The sequence below is a fragment of the Meriones unguiculatus genome, assembly GCF_030254825.1.
Source record: "Meriones unguiculatus strain TT.TT164.6M chromosome 13 unlocalized genomic scaffold, Bangor_MerUng_6.1 Chr13_unordered_Scaffold_28, whole genome shotgun sequence".
Lineage (NCBI taxonomy): Eukaryota > Metazoa > Chordata > Mammalia > Rodentia > Muridae > Meriones > Meriones unguiculatus.
The window spans coordinates 4,021,554-4,048,867 of record NW_026843644.1 but is presented as its reverse complement, the minus strand read 5'-3'; the positions used below and the strand labels follow the sequence as shown (position 1 = coordinate 4,048,867).

General features: G+C 39.5%; 1 protein-coding gene across 1 annotated transcript in view; it reads right to left on the bottom strand.

The window, feature by feature from the left end:
- The window catches only part of LOC132650710 (vomeronasal type-2 receptor 116-like), a 40,595-nt gene that overhangs the window by 3,024 nt on the left and 10,257 nt on the right, over nt 1-27,314 (bottom strand). The window contains exons 2-5 of the mRNA XM_060376051.1: nt 4,637-4,928; nt 3,468-4,274; nt 1,253-1,480; nt 98-221 (exon numbers count right to left, since the gene is read on the bottom strand). Of these exons, the coding sequence (XP_060232034.1) occupies nt 98-221; nt 1,253-1,480; nt 3,468-4,274; nt 4,637-4,928 (1,451 nt within the window). The remainder of the gene's footprint in view (nt 1-97; nt 222-1,252; nt 1,481-3,467; nt 4,275-4,636; nt 4,929-27,314) is intronic.

Genomic DNA, 27,314 nt, shown 5'->3' with positions numbered 1-27,314 from the left:
CAAAAGTCTATCTCTTCTCTCCAAAACCTTTTCCTTGGCTCAGGGATTGCAGACTTCTGTGGAAAAGTTGGAAAGTTCTCTGTAAGCCTGTATTTACCTGTCTCATTGGAAATCTCATTGTCTGCACAAGGAGTGCAATCAAAGCAGCAGACAGCCTTGCCTTCCCTGGCAGACTTCCTGAATCCAGGCCTACAGCTCTCACTGCACACAGACTGAGGAATCTAAGAGAAATAAAAACTATTAGCAAATGTTTGGGTTTTTATGAAAAATTTGAGTGAGTGGCATATTTCTAAGTATCATCATATGTTAATCTGGAAATGCTTCCATGTACAGTGAAAGATAGATTTTGGTGTTGCTAATTTTGGAATCTTTTGGGCTACACAACCCACATATTTAAATCTTGATTCAAAATATGTAGCTGTTGTCACTAAAGTAGTTTGCCAGAAGATCATGGTATGACTTCAGATTCAAACTGTCTCTTACTTACTGGCTACTACAGGGAGTTTTAATATCCAATGTGGTTGTGAATGTTGATTGACAACTCTATGGAACTTGGATTCTTCATTGACACTAGTCTTTGGGCATTTCTGTGAGAAGTTGTATGGAAACATTTACCTGAGGTGGATAAAGCCACCACAAAATGGGGGTCAATCATTCATTATCCTCCTGTCACAGACATAATGAAAAAGAGATGGAAGATGAGCAACTGTGTTTTTTGAACTCTGATTCTGGTCTGTGGGTTTGGTGTCATCACATCCTTTGTCTCATAAACATTATTTTTCCCCTATGGTGGACTGTGTGCTCACAGAGTCAGCCAAAACAAACCTGTTCTCCCTAAAGTTGCTTTTGTTTACTGTTTATTTAAAGCAGCAAAGCAAACACACATACACACACCTGTCATGCTAATCTATCTTTTTCAGAGGCTAACAATAAAAATGTCACTTTACCACTCACTGAAATTTCTTAGGATCGGTTACAAAATAAGCCTCTCAGTGTTTTGAGGCAATGACAGAAACCTAACAGGCAATATTCATAAGAAATATGTGGGCATTTATAAGATTTAAAATAAAATTTCCATTGAATAGAGTGAGGAAATGAGAAAACAGTCCTCATTGGCTGTTGAATTGGCTACTGGGTTGCTGAATATTGATTGATACTGAATAAGTGTCAAATGATCATTGCATCCTGAAAACTACTTTTGTTTTTTTTTTTTTTTTTGTTAGAGGTCAAAGTGAGTTAAGTCATGACTCACCTTTGTAAATGTTGCAGGCCACTGAATAATCTGCTCAGATAAAGACAACTGTTGACCAAGGGGAGCATCTGAAGAAAAGGTTCCCATTTTCACCTTTAATCCAAGACCCTTTGGAAAATTCCAAAAATTGAGAATGTCATAGTCTGAATCTAAGTGTTTTCTCCCATCAATTACTCTGAGACCTCTCACATGATTTTTCAGTAGGGTGTTCTTTAGGAAAGGTAGGAGCTAAAACAGATGTAGAAACCTAGCTTGAAGTAATCTAAGATAATAAAAACATTTTTTAAAAAAAAGTAGTGCAAAGCTACTCAGTGTTATTATCCCATCATAAAAAAGCATCTTTTCTTTTTATAATTTAGTTTTTATTTATTACAATTTATTCACATCTGTATCCCCCATCCCTTGTTCCATGAAATCCCTCCTGCCTCCCTCTTCATTGCCCCTATCCTTTCTAGAGTCCACTGATAGGGGAGGTCCTTTTCCCCTTCCATCTGACCCTAGCCTATCAGGTCTCATCAGGACTGGCTGCATTGTATTCCTCTGTGGACTGGTAAGGCTTTGCACCCTCAGATGCAGGTGATTAATGAGCCAGTCACTGAGTTCCTGTCAAAGACAGCCCCTGTTCCCCTTACTGGGTTACCCACTTGGACAGTGAGCTGCCCTGGGCTACATCTGTGCAGAAGTTCTAGTTTATCTCCAAGAATGGCCCTTATCAGTCTCAGAAAAGACACCTGTGCCCAGATATTTTGGTTCTTTTGCTCTCCTTGTGGAGCTTCTGCTCCCTCAAGGTCTTTCTATCTCCCCCTTCTTTCATAAGATTCCCTGCACACTTTGCCCAAAGTTTGGTTATGAGTCTCAGCATCTCCTGGGTAGATTCTTTCAGAGGACCTCTGTGGTAGGCTCCTGCCCTGTTCCCTGTTTTCTCTTTCTTCTAATGTCTATACCATTTGCCTTTCTTAATGAGGACTAATATTCTTACCCAGGGTCTTACTTCTTTCCTAGTTTCTTTAGGAGTATAGATTTTAGTATGATTATCATATACTATATGTCTAATATCCAATTATAAGTGAGTATATACCATGTGTGTTTTTCTGCTCTGGGATACCTCACTCAGCACGACAGGATACAGACTGGAAAAGGATCTTCACCAACCCTATATCTGACAAAGGGCTCATGTCCAGAATGTATAAAGAACTTAAGAAGTTAAACACCCACAAACAAGCTAATCTAATTAAAAAATGGTGTACAGAGCTAAACAGAGAATTCTCAATAGAGGAATATCTAATGGCAGAGAAACACTTAAAAATGCTCAATGTCCTTAGTCATCAGGGAAATACAAATCACAATGACCCTGGGATTTCACCTTACACCCATCAGAATGCGTAAGAGCAAAAACTCAAATGACAACACATGCTAGAGAGGATGTGGAGAAAGGAGAACCCTCCTCCTTTGATGGTGGGAATGTAAACTTGTACAACCACTTTGGAAATCAATCTAGTGCTTTCTCAGACAATTAGGAATAGTGCTACCTCAAGATCCAGCTCTACACTCTTAGACATATATCCAAAATATTCTCAAGTATACAACCAGGACATTTGCTCAGAATTTTGATAACAGCTTTATTCATAATAGCCAGAATCTGGAAACAACCCAGATGTCCCTCAGTTGAGGAACAGATACAGAAATTGTGGTACATTTACACAATGGAATACTACTCAGCAATTAAAACAAGGCAATCATTAAATTTGCAGGCAATGGTGGGAACAAGAATTAAAAGCATCTTAAAGGAGGCATCAGGTTGGCTTGGATTGAAGTGCAATGAATTTTGAAAACCACCTCCTTCTCAAGATAAATCCTTGAACTAAGCACAGCTAAGTCAGCAAGACAACAAATAATGTGGCTTCAGCTGATTCAAATTGCTTTGGAAAGATAGCCAAAACTATGATCTTATGGAATATATTCGATGCTCCCATCCTTAAAATAAGGGCCCTGGTATGGAAAGGACACTTTAAAGTGATCGTTAACTTGATAACCCTGTGGTAGACCTCAGAAGCATTTCAACCCTTAAGACTCTACTGTTTCTTCCCCTTCTCTGAGTAACAAATCCTTGTTTATTGACAATATGTTCTAAAATCTATGATACCTAATTTGAATGCCTTATGAAATAATAAAACACCACATTGCTGATATTACAACACACAAGAAAGGATATTACCTGCCAGGGGAAGAATTCCTTTTCTTCTTCATTAGTATATGGTTGTGTCTCTATTTGCTGAAGATTCATCTCATGGAGACTGAAGGCCACAGCATAGACAGCATTGTATATATTGTAGCTCTCTTCACTTATGACAGGGTCAAAAAGGTGTCTGGGCAGTAAGTCCAAAGAAGCATTGGGTTGGCAGTTTTCCAAAAGTTGACAATCAGACTCAGAAAATGAGCACTTGAAAAACAGAAACCAAAACTTAGGAAGATAAGTGTCTTCTGGGTATTTGTAGGGATTAACTGTTTGAACAAAATTTGTAAAGTCAACCATCTCTTCATGGTGGTGTGAAAAAATGAGGCTTCCATGGAATGACTCTAACATGAAATAATCAAAATTGTAACTAACATCCCATTGAGAGTTTAAGATCCAGACTTTACATGTCACTAACAATTCCCCAATAAGTCGCATTAAACCTTGCAAAGAAACAAGGTCCCCAAAAATAACTACCACATTAGTTGATGATTCTTGAATCTTTATCAGATCTTTCCATAATGCACTGGAATGTGCATTCCAGGTAATAGGGATCATTTTCAAAAAGCCTAAGCAGATATTGTTACTCTCCATATCTTCTTGCAAGTCTGACAGAATCTGGATCCCTCTGTGGTCATCTGGGAGGATAAGACCAACCCAGGACCAGCTGAAATGAAGCATCAAATAAAATATGGCAGTTGACAGATATGTGTCCTTGGGGGCCATCTGATAGAGAGAATTAAACTGACCTTGGTCATTTAAGGTAGAATCAAAAGGCCCAAATGTGAGCTGTAGGAAAAGAAGATTGGAAACAAGAAGGACAACACTGGCATCAAATAGAATATAAGGACTGAATCAACAAATACAAACAGTCAAGATGAATATAGTTTTCTCATATATTAAAAGGCAAACCCAATAGACACTTTTCTAAAAAAAATATTACTGACAGGTCTCCAGTTTCAGTAATGTAGTTTGTTTCACCCTCTTCTCCTTCCTTTCTATTTTAAGTAATGGAACTGTGGATATATCATCAAGTTCCTTCATACTTTTCTTCATAGATGGTTTATCCAAGTGCTCATTTTACATTTTTAGAAATACAGTAATGTCAAAAAAACCCACTTAACTCCTAGTTTCAACATCCCAATTCTCACCTGAGGTATTTTGTAAAGTTTTAGCAGTTTCCCAATTTGGGAAGATATTTTCCATGATGTTCCTGTAAGTGCAGCAGGTGACATTCTCCTCAGTCCACAGTTGTAATTAGCTAGTGTTTGTCTCAACATTGTGAGCCAAACAGAAGGAACTATAAGGATACTTGTTTCATAAAGTACAACATTATAGAGATCAAAGCCAAGAGTTGTGTTGGGTAGAAGATTAGGGTTTTGATTGATTTCCTCAATGGCAAATACCAGGGACAGAACAAACTGATAGTTCTTAAACTTATACCTAAAAAGGATTAAAGGTTAAAAAAAACATACTGGTAGAAGACATAGACCATAAAACCTCCTATTTAGTGCAATAGTTTTTATAATTCAAATACCAATGTTTCTATAAAATCAGTATTTTAATATACTCTCATCAATGACTGGAATTACCATTGCTATCTTAAGTAGGTAAGATTAGGTAAAATCCCACAGTATTAACCTTCCTTAGTTATGGTCTCAGGAAATTTAATTTATTATTATTTTGCTTTAGTTATATTGTATGTGTTCAAAAATAAATTGTCCATGAAAAAAACACTGGGTTCAGAGCAAACATCAGAACTTTTGATGTCTGGACCTTGGCCCTTCTGCCTCAACAATTAAGAAATGTTATTATAGCTTGATCCAGTTTTTTTGTGACAATAACTTATTTAGAGTATAACACAAAGTTATTTCAAATCAAATATTGCCATAGTTGTCATTTCTAAGATATTTTCTGAGTATCTTTGCCTGGAATACACCATGTAATGCCCTTGAGCTCATGGAAAACATCTTGTCTCTGCCTTCAGTTGCTGGAATTAATTAATGTGAATCCATATTTAAATTTATTTTAACTTTTTGTGTATTGATGAACTGTGTGCATTATTAGTGTGGATGTGAGTCTTTCTGCATGTACAGGTTCATGAGTGTCAATAAGTATGACTGCAAGGGAGAAAGGACATCCAGGTTCAGTTCACATTATTCACAGCTGTCCACATTATTTCACAGTGACTCTTAGTCATTTGTTCAATTATTCACTAACTGACTGACTTATTTGATTGACTGAAACAGTCTAACCATGTAGCACTGACTGACCTATAACACAATCGGGCTTTGAAATCACTAAGATTCTTTCTTCCTCTCCTTATCCAGTGCTGTGAAGAGTACTACACTAAATGACTCCACATTTTCTTTATTGTTTTCAGCACATAAGACTGGTACTGTGGCCAGAACACCTCTCCTGGGTTCTACCTGCCATATGATCACTGGATTGTAACACTATTTTTATGCTTCAGTGAAAATGTGAGCTCAGATCCTCACACTTTCACCTGGAGCACTTTATCTTATTAGGCAGTAATAATGTCTAATAATAACATGGTGAGGAAAGATTTCAGTCTTCATGATGCCAAAAGTCCCAAACACTAAGAATTGCATTTCAACTTAGTGTGACCCACGCAATCGTCTCGCCAGCAAGAAAGCACGTGGACACAAGGATTCTACTGCAGTAACATTTATTACGATGAATAGAGGAAGATGATAACCGCCAGAATGGTGCTGCTTAAATACACCCTATGGCGGCGTGTACTCCACTGGTTGGCTGTTTGCCCATTGCTCTGTGTGACACCCCGGACTGGGCAGTAATGCCCCCGGGCTGGACAGTGGCTTGGGGCGCTTTTGCAACTTGCAGACGTGGTCTATTGTTTGTTCATTAGGGCCAGGGCCGGATGTCGGTGCCATCTCATAATGGCACTTGCACTCTCTCTGCTCTCCACATCTCTCCCTTTTTGTTTTAATGAATGAAAACTGCCTCAAAGCCTTGTAAGCGCGGCACAAGAAAGCCCTAAGCTTGATCAAGCAAACTCCTTCTTTGGGGAGTAAGCGATCAAGAGCTTTAGATTACTCCCTTACCTCACCAGGTGCAATGGAGACAAGTCCTCTGGGTGCAGGGGCTAAGGGAGAAGATTAAAAATGGAGGTGACACCCATTCCCGTGCAATGGAATAAAATTCCAGGGAGTGCAAGGGCTGTCATTCTCCTATCTTGGTACCGCAGCCGCTTAGGCAAAGGCAACATTGTGACTTGGATCACTCATCGACTCAGTGCAATGGGTAAAACCCCTGAGGTGCATCGACTGAGTGTCACAGTCTGTTTTAATTTTTTAACATGGATAACCAAATTTTTGGGAGATGATCCCTGCTCCAAGGCCACAAGTGCTTGCGCGATCACGACCTTGTCATATTGTTGTTGGCTTGCAGACCAACCAGAGTAAGAACACTAAGCCACAACATAGGGCTGCACCAAACATTCCAACGCCCACCCATTCCTTAAAATAAGAAAAGGCGGAAGAAGCCCAGGATAATAAGCCATCTGTGAGCGATAAATCCACTCGAGTAGAATTAATGGTCACCACCGCCGCCCTTAGCTCTTCAAGCATTTCTTCAAATCCTTCTGACTAGTTTCCTGCAAGATATAAGGACAATTTCCTGGACAAATTAGTGGCTCGGGTAAAATTTTCATATTGTACACTGGTAATACAGAGTGCTCCTATTTTTCTCTCACATCCTAATTGAGCCAATTGAAATAAAATATCTATTCTTTCTTCCATAAGATCCTCACGCTGGTTAAGAATCATCAATCCACCTTTTAATTGTGTGCTAGCAGATACATGAAGGTTCATGGCTTCAGCCACACCTGCTGACAATTGATTTACTGTTGTGCTTGTTTGGACTGAATTTGCCATTGCCAAGCCGGCTGCAGTGGCAGTAGCTGCAATGACAGCGATGGCAGTAACAAAGGCTGCGGTGATGCCAAAATCTCTCTTCTGTCTAAACAGGGAGAGGGTGGATGGAGTCTCCACAGGGATTGGGATCCACTGCGGGACTCTAACAACCAGGGCACGAGTGTAACGCCTGGCATTCCAACATTGCGACATCCAGCATGTCTCATTGGTACAATTTCTAAAAGAATTATTGGACAAAACAAATAAAAAAGGAGGATAAACACAGACAGGACTAGGTGGAAAAGTTGTCTGATTTGTAATGGTTCTATTCCAATGGGTAATCTGCCTTGTCACATTTACCATTTCCATAACCTTTTTTTTTTAACACAGTACCATTTATGGCACCCATGACAATTGATTTCCCTACAGTACCACCACTAATGAATCCCAGAGGATTGAGGTCCGTACAACTACCATTTATCCCACAAAGTATCCATTTATAAAAAGGGGCCATATCTCGATGTTGTATAAAGAGCCCCTTTTTCATTACCATACTTTTTGTAGGATCCATCAACATATTTGGGGAAAAGGAAAAGGTTTTATTTTTGTCAGCCCATCGAGTAAAGCACGACTGACAGTCGGACCATGGAGGGATGGTCTCATCTTCCTCCCATGTACATGAAGGGGCCACCCTAGGTTGAAGAGGTCTATCTTTATCTAAAAAATTTGGTCCTAAAAAGGAACCGTTTATCCAGGTGACCTTATGCGAAAAGGTATAATAGATATCGATGACATCTTTACTATCCCTTTCCTTTTGGGACATAATTTCCCAATCCCAATCCTTATAGCCAAATGACCCAAGAATCCTTTTGGTAAGCCGAACACAATCTCCTACAGAATCCTCGATTTGAAAGCAAAGGGAGCCAGCTTCTGGAAAGTCATGGCTTTCCCCTAATGATGCCTCAGTCTCATCATAAGGCAAATAAGGCAGGCCTAAATCTTTATTGGATGAGAAGAATTTTGGGAAAGCCAATGAATTATGTCTGACTGGCATAGGCTTCGGGAATGCAGACAAAATGGCCCAACGTTGTACCCCCACAATACTAGGAACCCGATTTAGAAGGATCCAAGCAAGAACTGGAATTAGTTGCAGGTATATTCGTTGGAGGATCATCTTCAGCTGCCGCGAGCTTTCGCGTGAGGCGCTCCGGTACCCAGAATGGATTGTTTTCTTCCTGTGGGAAAACACAGACAGCTCCCCTGGATCTTATTAAAATAGGATCCGGGCCTTTCCACTGACCAGTCAAGACATCCTTCCATTTGACCATTTCCTTAGGCCTATCAGGCTCTAAGCAGTGGCGATCAGCCGAGTGGCCCTGACTGTCCAAATTTAAAAAATTGAGAGTAAAGAGTGCCAAGGAAACAGTCACTCGTGGCACTGAGGGCAGAGCCTCCTCAACTCCCCCTTTTTGTTTTATTAAGTAGGATTTTAGAGTGCGATGAGCACGTTCAATAATACCTTGTCCCTGAGGGTTATATGGGAGACCCGTTAGGCGGGTCACTCCCATTTGATGACAAAACTGTCCAAATTTTTGAGAAGTATAGGCTGGCCCATTATCAGTTTTTAGAATTTTGGGCTTTCCCCAGGCACTCCATGCCTCCAAGCAATGTTGAATAACATGGGCTGCCTTTTCTCCAGTCAGGGGAGAAGCAAACATAACTCCAGAGCAAGTATCAATGGAAACATGTAAATATTGTAGTTTGCCAAACGATGAAATATGAGTAACATCCATTTGCCACATCTGTAGAGGACGGATTCCTCTGGGATTAATCCCAACATGAGGCACAGGAAAAAAATGACAGCAATTTTGACATTGGGTAACAATATCTCTAGCTTCCTTTCTAGTTATGTCAAATCGATGATGCAATGTCTCCGCTGTAACATGAATTTTTTTATGAAACTCCTTAGCCAATTCTAAATTTGAAAGGAGGGCAAATGCAATCATCTTTGTGGCTCGATCTGCCAAGTCATTTCCATGGGACATGGGCCCCGGTAGACCGGAATGAGCCCTAATATGTGTAATAAAAACAGGGGATCTTCTGGTAATTAAGGCAAACTGAATCCTTTGAAAACTTTTTGCAAGCTTGCTAGATGCTTTAATCAATCCAGCAGCCTCTAAGATTTTGGTTGCATTTACCACATAACTAGAATCAGAAACAATATTTAAAGGACCTGGAAATTTTTCCAAAACTTTTAGCACTACTAAACATTCCACAATTTGAGGCGAGGTCTCATGATATTGCTTAGAAACAACTTTATTATTAACCACATAAGCTCCCACTCCTGTTTTTGACCCATCTGTATAAATCACCAGTCCATCCCGAAGTGGTTCCTGGGACGTTACATGCGGGAAGACTACCTCGTGAGTTAAAGCAAATTACAAAATAGGGTGTCGAGGGTAATGTTTATCAATTAAACCACTAAAGGAGGTAACTAGCACCGCCCAAGTATCAGAGGTAGCAGTCAATACCTGAACTTGGTGAGCTGTATAAGGCACTATTAAGAACTTTGGCTCCTTCCCAAAGTAATGGCTGTTTTTAACCCACGAAGTGCAAGTTGAGCAACTGCATCCGGATACCATTCAATAATTTTTGCAGGAGAAGCATTGGGATGAACCCACACTAAGGGTCCATCTTTCCATAATACAGCAGTTGGTAAATGTTTAGTTTTAATGACACACAAGTCAAAGGTCTTAGTTTCATCTACACGTTTTAATTGGGCATCTTGTAAAGCGTTTTCTACCACTCGCAGGGCGTGGCTTGCCGCCGGTGTTAAGGCTCTGGGTGAAGAAATATGAGCAACCCCTTCCAAAATATCAAATAGGGGTTTTAATTCAGCAGAAGGAATCTTTAAAAATGGCCTAAGCCAATTTATATCACCTAATAATTTTTGAAAATCATTTAAGGTATGCAAATGATCCCTGCGAATTTCTATTTTCTGAGGAACTATTCGTTCCGGATAAATAACAGTCCCTAGAAAGGAACCTACTTCTGAAATTTGGACGTTTTCAGTGGCAATATGCAATCCCCATTGTTGCAGAGTTTTTTGCAACAAAGGATACACATCTTGCAAGATGGCTAACTCCTCATGGCACAAGAGAATATCATCCATATAATGAATCAGCAACAAGGAAGGAAATTGCTGTCTAACTGGTTCAAGAGCCATCTGCACATACAATTGACACATGGTGGGGCTATTAGCCATGCCTTGAGGTAAAACCATCCATTGATATCTTTTGTCTGGTTCATGGTGATTAACAGCAGTTAGGGTAAAGGCAAATCTCTCTCTCCTGGGCACAATGGAATGGAGAAAAAACAATCCTTGATGTCTATTATTATAATTCTCCATTGCTTAGGCAGGGCTGAAAGCAGAGGCAAGCCTCGTTGCATTGTTCCAAATAATCGCATCTGTGCATTAATAGCCCTCAAATCATGGAGAAGCCTCCATTTTCCTGATTTCTTTTTTATAACAAAAATGAGTGTATTCCAGGGGGAAGTAGATGGTTCCAAATGACCAAGCTGTACCTGTTCTTTAACCAGCCTTGTAGCGGCTTCCACCTTATCAGAGGAAAGGGGCCATTGAGGAACCCATACGGCTTCCTCTGTGAGCCAAGATATGGGCATGGAACCCTCAATGGCAGTTAATGAAAACCCAGGCCTTGTTTCCCTGTATTATTTTCCTGTGAAATCGGGTGTAATCTTCCTTGTTCCTGTTTACCAAAGCCTTTTCCTTCCTTATAACCCATCCTTTTTATTATATCAACCGCTTGTTGAGAGTACTCATTGGTCAATGTTAATCCTAAATCCTGCAAAATATCTCTTCCCCAGAGATTGACAGGGAGAGGAAGAACATATGGTATGAAACTTCCTGTTTGACCTTCTGGTGCTTGCCACCTCAAAGAACGTGAACTAACTGCAGGGCTGGCCTCATATCCCAACCCTTGTAAGGAGTGGGATGATTGTGTAACAGGCCATGCCTTAGGCCACCAGGTAGAAGAAATAATGCTTTCATCAGCCCCTGTGTCCAAAATACCAGTAAAACTTTTTCCTTCTATTTGTATTTGTAAGGTAGGTCTAGTCTTAAGATCAACTACCAAATGAGCAAAATCTGTTCCTGTGGAACTGAGTCCTTTTGTGCCCCTTGGTGTTCCGGTAGATGGAAAACAGTCATGAAGGCTAGGGAGGACGACTAATTGAGCAATCCTATCTCCAGGAGAAATAAAAAATAAGCCTTGGGGGCAGGAACAAAGCACCTGGAGCTGTCTCGTAAAATCCTGATCTAAAATTCCAGGATGGACCATAAGTCCTTTTAAAGTGAGAGAGGAGCGACCCAAAATAAGACCAACACTTCCTTCAGGCAGGGGGCCTTCAAACTCCACTGGGACAGGTCACACCCCCGTGTGTGGCATTAATAAGAATTGGGAGGTGGAATGGAGGTCCAGGCCTGCTGATCCTCTTGTTGCTCTACAGCTGGATAAACCCTCCTGTTGTCTGCCTGTGTCCCATTTTTTGGGGGGCCCTGAGACTTGGGGCCCTGAGACCCGTTTTTTGGAATATTCTCATTCCTCTCATTGGGGGGTTCATGCTGGATAAGTTTTCCCTGAATATCTCTAACTGAATGGCATTCATTAGCCCAGTGATTGCCTTTTTTACACTTAGGGCAAAGTCCAGGAACTTTCTTTTGCACAGACACACGGCAGTCTCTTTTTAAATGACCCATTTTGCCACAATTAAAACAAAGTTTATTGTTTCCAGAACTTGGGCGGTTATTGCTCTGTGATATGGCTGCCGCCAGGCCAGCATTAGTAAGCGGGCCTCTGAGTCCTCGGCAAACTTTTATCCAATCTGTTAGTCCTTTGTTCCTTCTGGGGGTAATGACTGCCTTGCATTCTGGTGAGGCATTTTCATACACCAGTTGCTCTATCATTGGTCGGACCCTTTCTGGGTCTCCAAATATTTTGCCTGCTGCGTCTGTCATTCTGGCCACAAATTCTGGGAATGACTCCTGAGGACCCTGGGTAATTTTTGTTAAATGGCCCTCGGTCCCACCGTTCTTTGAAAGGGCCTTCCATGCTTTAATTGCAGCAGCAGATATTTGGCCGTATGCTCCCCAATCATAATCTGTCTGTTGCTGAACATGTGGACCTTGTCCTATTAGTAGCTCAAATGTCCAGCGTCGTTGATTGTCTTCTGCATTGGCATTAGCCCTAGCTTGGGATTGACAGGCATCATGCCATAGGGCTTTCCATTCCAAATACACTCCCATATTTGGGAGGGCAGCTTTCACTACAGTCTGCCAATCATTTTGGGTCATTGCTGTAGAGCCTAGCCTCTCAAGCTGCATAATTGTGAAATTAGCATTCACCCCGTACTTATTAACTGACTCTGCCAGTTCCTTGACTAGAGGGTAATCTAGAGGTACGTGGACACGGCCTCCCTCCACATCTTCAAATACTGGAAAAGTCTGAAAAAATTTGTGTCTATCTTTTGTTGAAAAGAAGGAATCAGGACAGTGCCTCCCGGTGTAGGGTGGAGGAGCACTAGAGACAACGGGAGCAGCCGACTGAGAAAGTGTGCCCTTCCTGTTCCTCATACTACTTTGCTTCTGATACAACAGTAATGGCCGCTCATCCAGATGGTATCGTTTTTCCTCATAGCGGGCTGCTTCCCCCTCCAAGTCCTCTTCCTCAGAGGGATTTAGCTGCTCAGATTCAGAGCTTTCAAGCCCCAAAGCCTCCAATTCTTTTACCGGATAAAGAGGCTTTTCTTTTGGGTTTTTCCTTCCCTTGTCACCTTTCTCCCCCAGGGCGTCTTTTCCCTTACCTCTCGCTTCTGTGGCTTTAACATCCGCAGAAGGGCCTTTTTTCTTAGAGAGGTCTCTATTTCTATCCATTAGGGCCCCTAATCTTTTATCACGTTCTGTTTCTGACATGCCGTCTTGTATCTCCTCTAACACTCCCTTAGTGCCTACTCTTAGCCTTTTGTTAATCTCTTCCCTTCCGAGGCCGTCCTCAAGCTTGTACGAAACCAAAAGAAAGAGGGCTAGGGCAACGATCACAACAGGGAAGGCAATAAGGGCTTCTGCTAGCTGAAAAGAAAAATGAGATAAATCAAGATCAAACATGCCTCTCAGAACTAATCTCGATGCTGCAGTTCTGAATCCTCCCCACAAACGGGGGCTCTCCTCGGCACCGGCAGTGGCAGGCTCCCTGCTTCCCGGGTGGTTCGATCCCGGGTTTCGGCACCAGATGTTGTGATCGTCTCACCAGCAAGAAAGCACACGGACAAACGGATCCTTCTGCAACAGGCTTTATTACAGTCAAGCGATGAAAGGAGGAGAGACCTAGCCCTGAAGTGGCGCTGTTTATATAAGCCCTGGTCGCACCTAAGTGATGTGTCATACCCTGATTGGCTGTTCACTCTTCACCCCGTCTGACGGCCCGGGCTTGGGCAGTGGCTTGGCACGCTTTCGCAACCCGCATATGCGCCCTGGAGATTCTTTACAGTTCTGAGGGCAGATGTCAGCGCCACTAAATGGCGTCTGAGTCTCAGCTCTCTACACCTCATATTTTCATGGCTACAAATATCCTGAGCCTTATATCTAATTTTATGTCTCATTTATTCCCTTGAGCTCCAGTCAGATACATCTGCCAAGACGTTTGCAATTGAGTCTTCCACAACCATTGAATATAGCCTGTTTGAAAAGTTGTTTTTTTCTACTGATGGTAGGAACTTGAGGATTTCTAATCTTTTATCTTTTTCTTGGTGTCTCCACTGCATTCCCTTAGTTGGGTCTTGGTAACTTATCTCTGGAGTTCCCAAGGTGGTTGGTGATTGCCTTCCAGGTGATCTCTCTTTATAACTCTTAACAGTGTATTTCTCAGACAGAGCTGACTTGGGTCTGTCTCTTCCTTAAAATCATTTGGAACAGATGCTTTGGGGCTAACATATGAAACTTTTTACCAGAGTCATTTATGATGTGACCATCCTTTGTAATTTTTCATTCTCATCTGTTTGTATCTATGATTTCTCATCCTTCTTTCCCTTTGATGTTTAACATTGTATGTATTTTGCATATAGTAAAATTGAACCCTTTTTTGTATAGAGTTCTGTGAATTTTTACAAATATGTGCAGTCTTAACCACTATACCTAGTGTACAAAATATTCCATCACTCTGTCCCTTGGTAGATGGTTCTTTCCAGTCCCTAGCCTGGCAACCGATGATGTGCTTTCTGCCTATAACTTTGCTTTTTGTAGAATGGCATATACATGAAATCATAATATGTAGCCTCATAATTCTGCCACAATCTGCTCTGCATAATCCAAAATGAATTAAATCACCCTTGTGACTCAATATTTTAGAGAATAGACACATTTCTATTGCTGCAGGTATGAATGATCAAACCAGTATGCTGGCCCACACCCCAAATGAAATGTAGGTTTCCACAATTACAAATGTAATCATTAGGAACATCTATAAGTGCATTTTTTTGTAAATGTAAGTTTTCATTTCATTTGGGTAAATGTCAAGGAACAAGACTGCGAAATTGTAGGTAAAAGTATTTTTAACTCTAAAAGTAACTGTGAGATCATTTTTGCAAAGCAGCTAGAGTGATTTGCCTTTGTGCCCACAGTGTGTGACTGTTCCTCTTGATCTGCCTCTTTGTTCTGCTGTCAGGGTTTCTGCTTTTTTATTTCTATTTTTTCACCTCTTTAAAAATTATTTTGGTGAAGTACACAAACTTCTGTGATATTTTTATACATAATACCATTATTACTTTGTCCTTATTCTTCCTGCTCTCATGTTGTTTTTTTCAGATGTTTTTTTCTTTTTTTTTAATTGTTGTAATGATGTGTGGGTTTTCTGAATGGCTTATTAATTCTCATCTTCCCTTCATCTATAAGGTATTTTTTTCTCTCCCTGATTACACATGTTGGCTTAAGTTTCTGGTTCTTTGTATATGGTTGCTCTTTCCTTTTCCCCTAGAATTAGCTTCTGGTCCTCCCTTCCTCTTTGTCATTTATACTAATCAGTTTTTAAGTCCTAGATATGGGGTATATTTCTGTCACTGCCTCTTCCCCAATATGACATGTCTCCTTTACATTTTGATGAGGCATATACCCTTGTAATTGTCTGCAAACTACTGACTTTAAGGTGGGGGACATTTCCAAGCTAGTTTTCAAGTGAGTGAATAGATGAATGCTTTTATGTTTCTACTTCTGCCATTTCTAAAATGGCACATAAAAAGAATTATATTACCTTCTACGTAGCCTCTTAAGTGTGGCATTTTCAAACAAGCATAATGCATTTTAGATGCAATCTTGCAGCAGCATACGGGAGAACAGATCCCTTTTTTGGGTGATGGCATGTGTGAGTAAACTAATTATCTTACCACTCTGCAGTTTTCATGGAGAGATGTGTGCCCATCTGTTTATTTCATTTTAAATAGACTTCTATTTAGATAATGTTTATTTAAGAATGTGTAGTTTCAGCTCACTTATTTCACTTAAGTTTTCAGTTATGCATGCTAAGAGACACAGAGGTAGTAGAGAAAATGTTAATTGAAAATGTGAGAGATAATAACATTTTACTTAAAAAATTAGTTATAATTTATGCATATGATTTTTTAACTCTCCAAAGAAAATATTGATACCACTGTTTGACAGTGGTTATGGAAAAATTTTCAAGTTTTTCTGTTTGTATTATATTCCACAATTTTTCTGCTGGCTGGTACTAATATACCCTCAAAGTGTTCCTATTATGCTTATTGACTTTAAAGCCTTTTTTTTTTTTCTTTTTGATGGTTTTTCAAGTCAGGGTTTCTCTGTGTATCCCTGGAACCCACTCTGTAGAACAGGCCGGCCTCAAACTCAAATATATCTGCCTCATATGCTGGGATTAAAGGCATGTGCTTGGCTTTAAAGACTATTTTTTTAATGAAGAGTAGAAAATAAAATTTCTAGCTAGCTTTGAGAAGATTAGAAAAGATAGAAGGACTGGAGAGTTGTCTCAGCAGTTAAGAGTCTACACTGTCCTTGTAGAGGACCCTACTGCAATCCCAGCACCCATGTCAGGCATCTCACAACTGCCTTGTAACTCCAGGTCCATGGGTTTCAGCACCCTCTTCTCGCCTTCTCAGGCATTGACTCAAATGCACAAACTCACATTCAAGCATCCATATACACTGATTTCAGAAACAAAATTGGAAGGAAACCTTCAAGTTCCAGTTGGTTGTCCTCAACAAATGAATGCTCACAGAGGGACATATGAGCAAAGATAGTAATACAGCTAAGTAGCATGGTTATCAACTTAATGTGTTTGATGGATACATTGTAGGGTTAGAAGTTTGGTGAGTCCTTTTGATGTGAACTGACAGACTAAGATCAGAAAGGAGAGGAGAACCTCCCCTATTAGTGGACTTGGGGAGTGGCATGCAAGCAGAGGGAGGAGGGAGGGTGGGATTGGGAGGAGAGGAGGGAGGGGCTTATGGGGGGATGCAGAATGAATAAAGTGTAATTGATGAAAAATTTAAGAAAAAAGGGAAAAAAATAATTTAAGAACCTTAAATGACTTTGAAAATTGGAGGAAAACATGGAGTTAGTCAATTGGCATGGAGCACGTCTCGCCCCTGGGGGCAATGGTCTCCTGAACCTACTCAGACCTCGGACACCACCACTGCTAGTTCTAGAACTGACGCAGGATGTTCCAACGAGGGGTTAAGGCTTCTCATAATATTTCCTATAAGCCCACACCTGTTTGTCTATATCCCCCATTTTTATTCATTATTAGCCAGATAGAGCCAAGTAATTGTGGTAATGATACTTGCTTTTTTGCCCAATGCTGGAATGCTAGTAAAGTTAGGTATGCCCTGGTTACTCGCATGCCTCACTGGGTGCCTGTGCCCATTGATGCCCCTCACGCTATGACTCTCTTCAGACAGAAAAGGGATCTTGGAACTACAGCCACCATTGTTACTACCATCTCATTGACGGCTGTTGGAGCTACCACGAGGGCATTAGCCATGAGTCATACTGGGCAGACTGCTCAGACCCTGAATAATCATTTAGCCAATGTAGCTCATGCCTTAGATGTACAATAAGGAATTAATGCTCAACTAAAAGGAGGCTTGATGGTGTTCAATCAGAGGATTGACCTCTTGCAGGAGCAAATTGATACCCTATGGCAAATCGCTCAACCTGGCTGTCAATGAAAGTATGCTGGACTTTGTGTCACTAGCATACAACATGAGAATTTTTCCTGTGCTGCAAATCTGTCTAAACAATTGTCTAGCTATATTTTAGGTAATTGGACTGGAGAATTCGACACTACGATGGAGCAGCTGAGAGTGGCCATTGTCACAGTAAATTCTACCAGAGTGGACGCAGGACTAGCCACAGGATTATCACCATGGATTGTTGCAGCCATGAATCATCTGAAGGAATGGGTGGGCATGGGAGCATTAGCAGGCCTTCTGGTGTTGGTCTCCTTGGTTTGCCTGTGGTATATATGCAAGATTAGAGTCTCACAACAGTGTGATGCAGCCATGATCATTCAGGCCTTTACAGCCATTGAAGCAAGACATTCTCCCCAAGCATGGTTGGATACCATAAAAAGCTAAAATGATACGCTCAGGATGCGAGGCTAAGCACTTCACTCAGGGTCAGCCGCTTTGGACCCAAAGAAGAGCATGTCTGATTGCATGCGGGTTGATGCCCCAGGTCCCGCCTCTGAGAAAAAGGTATCGGACGGGTCCGATGCTCTTTGGGTGGATGACACCTAAATGAACATCTGTACAAAGTCCCAATTTATTTCTAATATCAGAGATCAGACCTCTACTCTTGCCTGATGCGTCTAAAACAAAAAGGGGGAACTGTAGAGAGCTGCGGAATGCTATGCCATAAAGATGGAGCTGGTTTCCGCCTTCCACCTTCCCGATGGTGAGTGCTCTCTGTCACGAACAACTCCACATTTGGCTAAGGCCGAGGATCTGGCTTGCTTCCATGTATGTGGACCTATCTGCATTGCCCCCGTGGCACGCCTGGGTTGGCTACCCAGAGGCTATTTAAGCTGTGGGCTGGCTTTCCCCGGGGTCCTGGGATTGTTCAATGTTCCTGAATAAACTGCATTGAAAAAAAAAAGTTTTAAATATATTAATATGACCACAATCGATAATCTACACTGAAATTCTCACTGTAGGAAAAGCAGATAATTAGTGTCTGTAAACAGTTGGGAGTAGACTGATGCTTTACAGATACACTGGGTGACCAAAAAAGGACGGTAGTGGGATAAAAACCCAACAGCCTTTCCTCTCTCTTAATATGTAATGACAGATAAGCTTTCAGCACAATGATAAGCATTGAAGTATATCTTTAGCAGGAATGAAAGGACATCAAAAAGTTTGATCCTGTGACAATGAGAAGAGTAGCCACTGATTTCACCTGGTGGTTTTTATAGCATATCAAACTTCACTGATTAATATTTTAAAACTCTGAAATTTTAAACTCTTTAAGTCTCATTTTCACACACTTTAAACCACATTCTGAGACATTTACAACTTGTATTTATAAACCTTAAATCCATTTCTTAGACATTCAAAATTTCCATCAACTTTAAAGTGTTTGTTTCCCATATCCATGCATTTACCAGGAGACAGATTTGTTTGATAACTGGGAGAAATGATTGACAAGCAAGTTTTTTTTTAAATGAAAGAACAATAAAATTTAAACTGTTAGGTATTAGTAGGTATCAGTTTGAATTTCATTTAAATCTAATTTTGTGAGATTATAATTTTCAGCATGAAGCCAGCAAGGTAATGCCTTCTTCAGCAGGAAATCTAGTATCTGTAGAAAGAACAAGGTCTCACTTTCATGTATGATATGGACTGACCATGCAGCTGCAGCATTGTTCAGAGGAGCTGCCTAAAATTTCATAAATTCTGATAAACTTCTATATTGACAACCTGCTGTGAACATGACAAGAGATCTGAGATGGGTCAATTTGAGCAGTAAGTATAATCTAAATGGCTTATATATAAGTCAAAATGACAGAGACTTACTGGATACCTGGGTACCCAATCTGGGGTTCTCCATGGGATTCTTAAAGACTTTGTAGGGAGCAGATGTTGACAGTCTTTGGATGCCACACAAAACAACCTTGTCTTCAGCTGCCACACAAGGCATCATGACCCACCAAACAGCAGACTTGTGAGGCCTGAGATATATTTTTGGGGAGAAGGAACTTGGAAACATCACCTACCTTGGCCAGGCAGAGTAGAGCCTTTAACTCAACAATGTCCATAGGTTGGGCAGGGATTTATTGTTGGGTGAAGCATGTGGCAATTCATGGTTCAGTTGTCAGCGTTACCACATTTGAAATATGATCAAAGGAAATACCATTTCTGCCTATCTTAGCTACTGACTAGAGCTGAGAAATGGTTTTCATTACATTCCTTAAATCCATACTCAACAGAACTCTCTAAGAGCTTTGAGGGAGAACATCAAAAAGGTGCAAGTTATCATACAAGACCAAGATGGCTATGTGATTCTCTTCTTGTCTTTTAGATTGGCAAAAGCCAGTAATGTGCTGAGTTACTACATTCTAAAATGATTTTATTCATCAGCTATAGGAGATATATAGATATAGATACAGATATAAATACAGATACAGATATCCATGTAACTATCATCTCAACCACAAAGGTGTCTAAGAAATGGGTAATCAGGGTGCTGTAGGTAGCCCACACTATGGTGATTAGCCTCTCAAACTGCAACATTGCAATCTTTCCACATCAATGAAGTTTTTATAGCCAGTCTTTGCAGACAAAGCTCTTTCCAGGGGTTCTCATTGATATATGTATACATTCATGCAGTTCAATATTTAGTATGGGATAATCCTTGGTGAAACAAGCCAGAATATTCTGCTGCAATTGCAACACTTTCAGAGCTCTACAATGTCCCACAAGTAAGTTAGAAACATATTTTTAAGCACAATCATATCTTAGACATGGTCAAAACAAACAAACAAAAAAAACAATAACAAAAAAAACAGAGAAGTTGATTATATTTAGTGTAGGCAGATTTCAAATTGCAGTGAACGAATTATTTTGATAAAGCAATAGTTAACAGATGACAGAGTGTGGTAAAAGGCACGGACAGCAAATTCTGAGAATTTCTAAGTAGATCACTTAGCAGTATCCATGATTCTATCTCCAAACAATGGGTGATGTACTGTGGATACTCAGTTTACATTTGATCATAAGTCAAATTCTACAGCAAAGATACCTAACTAACCAATCTAGCATATACACATTTCAAAGTTCATACAGTTGTATCTGACATATGGAAAAGAAAAGTCCACGACATGTAACTAAATTTGGAAAAATCTTTAATGCCATCACCAATGAAAATATTTCAAGGAATTAATGATCTCATTCAGGAAAGTAGATCTCAGAATAGCACCCACAGAGACCAACCATTTAGCTGTATGGTCACAATTGGCTCTTTCCAGGCTACACTGAAGAAATGTATCTGTCAGTAGTCATTACTACAAACAGAGAAAATACTTGGTGAGCACAAGTGTCAGCAATAATCAAGATTAGAAAACCCACATAGTAACTCTTATTGTTATCCCTCAGTTAAAGAATTCGTTAATGTATTTTAACCTAATGTAACAAAAAATAAAAGACAATAATTTACATCTATCAGAGTTTTGTCTCTATCAAATCTATCGACAGGGTTGATATAATAACCCCTGGCAATGTGGCCCCAGATCTTCACAACCTGCATCATTTTAACTTAGGAAACTGGTCTCTAAAAACTTTGTTAGTCTCTTTCCGTATTTGCTTTCCTGATGGTGAAGGTTCTCGGAAATATGGTGTTATGTGACTAGAAAGTACCTGTTAATGCTTTCTGCAGCCTTTATCTACATCAGATACTTTGTTGCATTGGCATTGCAACAAGAGAGCTCTATCAAGCCTTTCAAAGACAATGAACAGCTTATTGTTTACTTATTGGCTTCATCAGACATATTAGTAATTTTGGAGACTATGGTATTTTAAAAGACTGTATTCTACCAAATGATTAAGAGACAAGCTAATCTCACAGAAGACATTCTCCTTAACAACATTTAGTCCTTTAACCCTAAATTTGAATAATGAAGTCACTTCCTTACTCAGGGTGATGATTCCAAATACCTGAAACTCAGAACCACTTTTTTTCTTTGCTTCTTCAGGTCTCGTATGCACCATTTGATTCCATGCTTAGTGACAAAGATACATTCCCATCCCTTTATCAGTTGTCTACTAAAGACAGAGGTCTAGCCCAAGGGTTGATTTCTTTATTGCTCCACTTTGGCTGGAAGTGGGTTGGGCTCATTTTATCTGATCATCAGAGAGGAAGGGAGTTTCTCTCAGACCTGAAAGTAAAGATGGTAACCGAAGAAATCTGTGTGGCTTTTACAGAAAAACTCCCAGATATTTGGAAGTATAGCATAAAATTTGATTATGGTTTGCTGAACTTGAAACAACATACTCGAGTAAATGTGAATTTATTCTATGGAGATATAGATGACTTGCTGTTCTTCTGTGTAGACTTTCATATCTTTTTAACCGTAAAGAAGATATGGATCTTGGCAAAGCCACACTCGACATACTTGGAGTCTATGATAAATGACAAACATGTTATGATACATGTATTCAGTGGAAGCTTCTCATTTTTAAAGAAGAGAATTATCCCTGGCTTCAAGCACTTTCTTGAGGCCCTTACACCCTCACATTACCCAGGAGATGTTTACTTCTCTAAATTCTGGATTGACAATTTTAATTGTTCACCTCCTGCTTCACGATGTGAAAATCATAAACCCTGTCCAGTGAATATTTCCCTAAAGACTAAGGATAAAATAAATGACATGATGACTATTTCTGAGCCAAGCTATTCCATCTGGAGTGCAGTGTATGCACTGGCCCATGCCCTACACAAAATGCTATTGAGCAAACCTGAAATAGGATCTAAGGAAGACAGAAACACAGACTGGCTTCTACCATGGCAGGTAAGCCTCACTCATAAGCAGCAGAATCTTAGAATCTTACATTATTAGTAAGTAATTTACTGTGTTCAAGCCAATGAAACATTTTCATCTTATAATTAAAGGTATAAGTTAAAATGGAAAAGGGTTTAAGTTTCTCTCCATTTAGTTTGATGTTGGCTATAGGCTTGCTGTATTTTGTCTTTACTATGTTTAGGGATGTGCCTTGTATTCTTGACCTCTCTAAGACTTAGTTAAACATGAATGGGTATTGGATTTTGTCAAATGCTTTTTTTTGGCATTTAAGAAGATGATCATGTGTTTTTTCTCATTCAGTTTGTTTATATGATTGATTACAATGATGGATTTCTGTCTATTGAACCTGCATGCATGGGATGAAGCCTACTTGGTCATGGTTTATGATATCTCTTATGTGTTCTGGGTTTCAGTTTGCAAGTATTATATTGAGTATTTCTGCATCAATATTCATAAGAGAGATAGGTCTGAAGTTCTCTTTTTGCTGGGTCTTTGTGAGGTTTAGTTATCAAGGTGACTGTGTATTCATGCCTTCATAGAATGAGTTTGGTAATGTTCATTCTGCTTCCATTTTGTGGAATAGTTTGAAAAGAATTGGAGTTAGCTCTTTTTCTACTATTTTTTTTATTAATTACACTTTATTCACTTTGTATCCCCCCTGTAGTTTGCTCCCTCTCCCTTCCCAATCTCTCCCTTCCTCTTCCTTTACCATGCAGGCCCCTCCCCAAGTCCACTGATAAGGGAGGACTTCTTTTCCTTCCTTCTGATCCTAGTCTGTTAGGTCTCATCAGGAGTGGCTGCATTGTCTTCTTCTGTGGCCTGGTAAAGCTGCTCCTCCCTCCGGGGGAGGTGATCAAAGAGGAGGCCAATCAGTTTGGGTCAGGGACTGTCCCTGTTCCCAATACTATGGAACCCACAAGGAGACTGAACTGTCATGGGCTACATCTGTGCAGGAGTTCTGGGTTATCTCCCTGCATGCTACTTGCTTTGACTATCAATCTCAGGGAAGACCCATGTGCCCAGATTTTCTGAATCTGCTGTTCTCCTTGTGGAGCTCCTGTCCCTTCTTGGTCTTACTAATTCCCACTTCTTTCATAAAATTCCCTGCAATCTCTTCAAAGGTTGTTCATAAGTCTCAACATCTGCTTTGACAGTTTGCAGGGCAGAGCCTTTCAGAGGCCCTCTGTGGCAGGCTCCTAACTTGTTTCCTGTTTTCTCCTTCTTCTTATGTCTATTCTCTTTGCCGTTCTGGAGGGAGATTGAGCATTTTAGCCAGAGTTTTCCCTCTTGTTTTGTTTCTTTAAGTGTACAGATTTTAGTAGGTTTATCCTATATTATAGGTTTATATGAGTGAGTATATACCGTGTGAGTCTTTCTGCTTCTGGGATAGCCCACTCCGGATGATCTTTTCCAGTTCCCCCCATTTACCTGCAAATTTCACGATTTGCTTGTTTTTTATTGCTGAGTAGTATTCCATTGTGTAGATGTACCACAATTTCTGTATCCATTCTTCAGTTGAGGGGCATCTGGGTTGTTTCCAGCTTCTGGCTATTACAAATAAAGCTGCTACAAATGTGGTTGAGTAAATATCCTTATTGTGTACTTGAGCCTTTTTTGGATATGTGCCTAAAAGTGGTATAGCTGGATCTTGAGGAAGCTATTCCTAATTATATGAGAAAGCACCAGATTGATGTCCAGAGAAGTTATAAAGTTTACATTCCCAACAGCAGTCTAGGAAGGTTCCCTTTTCTCCACAACCTCTCCAGCATGTGCTGTCACCTGAGCTTTTTATCTTTGCCATTCTGATGGGTGTAAGGTGAAATCTCAGGGTTGTTTTGATTTGCATTTGCCTGAGGGCTAATGAGGTTGAACATTTCTTTAAGTATTTCTCTGCCATTCAATATTCCTCTATTGAGAATCCTCTGTTTAGTTCTGTTTCCCATTTTTAATTGGATTATTTAATTTGTTTCTTTTTAACTTCTTTAGTTTTTTATATATACTGGATATTAGCCCTCTGTTGGATATAGAGTTGGTGAAGATCCTTTCCCAATCTGTAGGTTGTCATTTTGTTCTGATGGCAGTGTCCTTTGCTTTACAGAAGCTGTTCAGTTTCGTGGGGTCCCATTTATTGATTGTTGCTCTTAGAGCCTGTGCTGTTGTTGTTCTGTTCAGGAAGTTGTCTCCTGTGCCAATGAGTTCAAGGCTCTTCCCCACTTCTTCTAACAAGTTTAGTGTGTCTGGTTTTATATTGAGGTCTTTGATCCACTTGGGCTTTAGTTTTGTGAAAGAAAATTTCTCAACTTCATATGGAATAACAAGAAACACAGAATTGCTAAAACAATCCTCTACAATAAAAGATCTTCTGGAGGTTATCTCCATCTCTGATCTCAAGCTGTACTATAGAGCAACAGTAATAAAAACTGCATCTGGCATAGAAACAGAATGGTTGATCAAGGGAACTGAATAGAAGACCCAGAAATAAACCTACACACTTACGGACACCTGATCGTTGACAAAGATGCCAAAACCATACAATGGAAAAAAGATAGCATCTTCAACAAATGGTGCTGGCCTAACTGGATGTCTACATGTAGAAAAATGAAAATAGATCCATACTTATCACTGTGCACAAAACTAGAGTTAGCTCTTTTTAATGTCTGTAAAATTCTTTACTGAAACACTCTGGCCTTGAGCTTTTTTGTAAGGGATACTTTTGAGACTGCTTATATTTCCTTGGAGTATATAGGATTATTTATTCTATTTACACAATCTTGATTTAATTTTGGTAAATGGAATCTATCAAGAAAATTCTCCATTTCATTTACATTTCCATATATTTTGGCATATAGGCTTTTGTAGTAGACCTAATGATTGTTTGGATTTCATCAGTATCTGTCATTATGTCCCCTTTATAATTTTTGATTTTGCTGATTTGGATATTTTCTCTCTGCCTTTTAGTTAGTTTGCCTAAGGGTTTATCTATCTTGTTGAGTTTCTCAAAGAACTAGCTCTGGGTTTCATTGATTGTTTGAATTGTTTTCTCTGTTTCTAATTCATTGATTACAGCTCTGAGTTTGATTATTTCTAGTCATCTACTCCTCTTGGGTATGTCTACTTCTTTTTCTTTCCCCTATTGATTTTAGGTGTCTCATTAAGTTGTTTGTATGAGATATCTCAACCTTCTTTCTTGCAGCACTTTGTGCTATGAACTTCCTCTTAGCACTGCTTTCATTTTGTCCCATAAGATTTTATTACTATTGCTCTGTAGTACAACTTGAAGTCAGGGATGAAGATATCTCCAAAAGTTCTTTTATTATTCAAAAAAAAGTTTTAGCTATTCTCTTTTTGTTGTTATTGTTGTTTCTTTGTTTTTGTTTTGGTGTTCGATATGAAATTGAGAATTGTTCTTTTAAGGTCTGTGAAGAATTGGGTTGGTATTTTGATAGTAATTGCATTGAATCTGTAGATTGCTTTTAGTAGGATGGACCTTTTTACTATGTTATTTTTACCGATTCCTGAGCATGGGCAATCTCTCCATCTTCTGATATCTTTTTTAGTTTTTTTTTTTTTTCAGAGATGTAAACTTCTTGTCATAGAGGTCTTTCTCTTGCTTGGGCAGTTATACCAAGATACGTTATATTTTTTCTGGCTATTGTGAAGGATGTTGTGTCCCTAATTTTGTTTTCAGCCAATTTATCATTTATAGTTAAGCAGAATACTGATTTTATACTAGTGTATCATCTGTGAATAGGGATATTTTGACTTCTTCCTTTCCAATTTGGGCCCCTTGATCTTTTTTAGTTGTCTCATTGCTCTAGCTAGAACTTAAAGTACTATGCTGAAAAGATTTAAGAGTGTGAACAGCCTTGTATTGTCCCTGACTTTAGTGTAATTGCTTTGAGTTTCTCCACATTTAATTTGATTTTGGCTATCGGCTTGTTGTATATTACCTTTATTATGGTACTATTATGGTAATATTATCAGGCCTTGTATCCCTGATCTTTTCAGGGCTTTTATCATGAAGTGGTGCACAAATTCATCAAAGGCTTTTTTTTTATCTAATGAGATGAACATGTTTCTTTCTTTTTTTTTCTTTCAGTGAATTACAGTGATGGATTTAAATATATTGAACCATCCCGGCATCCCTGGGATGATACCTATTTGATCATAGTGGATGATGTATTTGATGTGGTCTTGGACTGGTTTTACCAGTATCTTACTGAGTATTTTTGCATCAGTCCATAAGGAAAATGGATTTGAACTTTTCTTTCTTTGTTGGATCCTTGTGTGGTTTAGGTACCAGTGTGACTGTGGATTCATAGCATGAGTTTGGCAATGTTCCTTCTGTTTGATATTTTCAATAGTTTCTGAAGTATTGGTATGAGCTCCTCTTTGAAAGTCTGGTAGAATTCCATGCTAAAGCCATCTGGTTCTGGGATTTTTTTTTTTTTTTTTTTTTATTGGGACACTTTTGATGACTGCTTCTATTTTCTTATGGGCTATAGTACTCTTTAACCTGCTTATCTGATCTTGATTTAACTTTGGTAAGTTAAATCTATCAGGAAAGTCTTCCATTTCCTTTAGATTTTGAAACTTGTAGAATACAGTCTTTTGAAATAATATCAAATGATTCTTTGGAGTTATTCCTCCTTTTCATTTCTGATTTTGTTTATTTGGAAACAGTCTCTGTGACTTATTGTTAGTTTGTCCAGACGTATGTCTATCTTGTTGATGTTCTCAAAAAAAACAGCTCTTGGTTTCACTGATTCTTTGTATTGTTTCCATTTTTTCTATGATACTGATTTCATTCATGA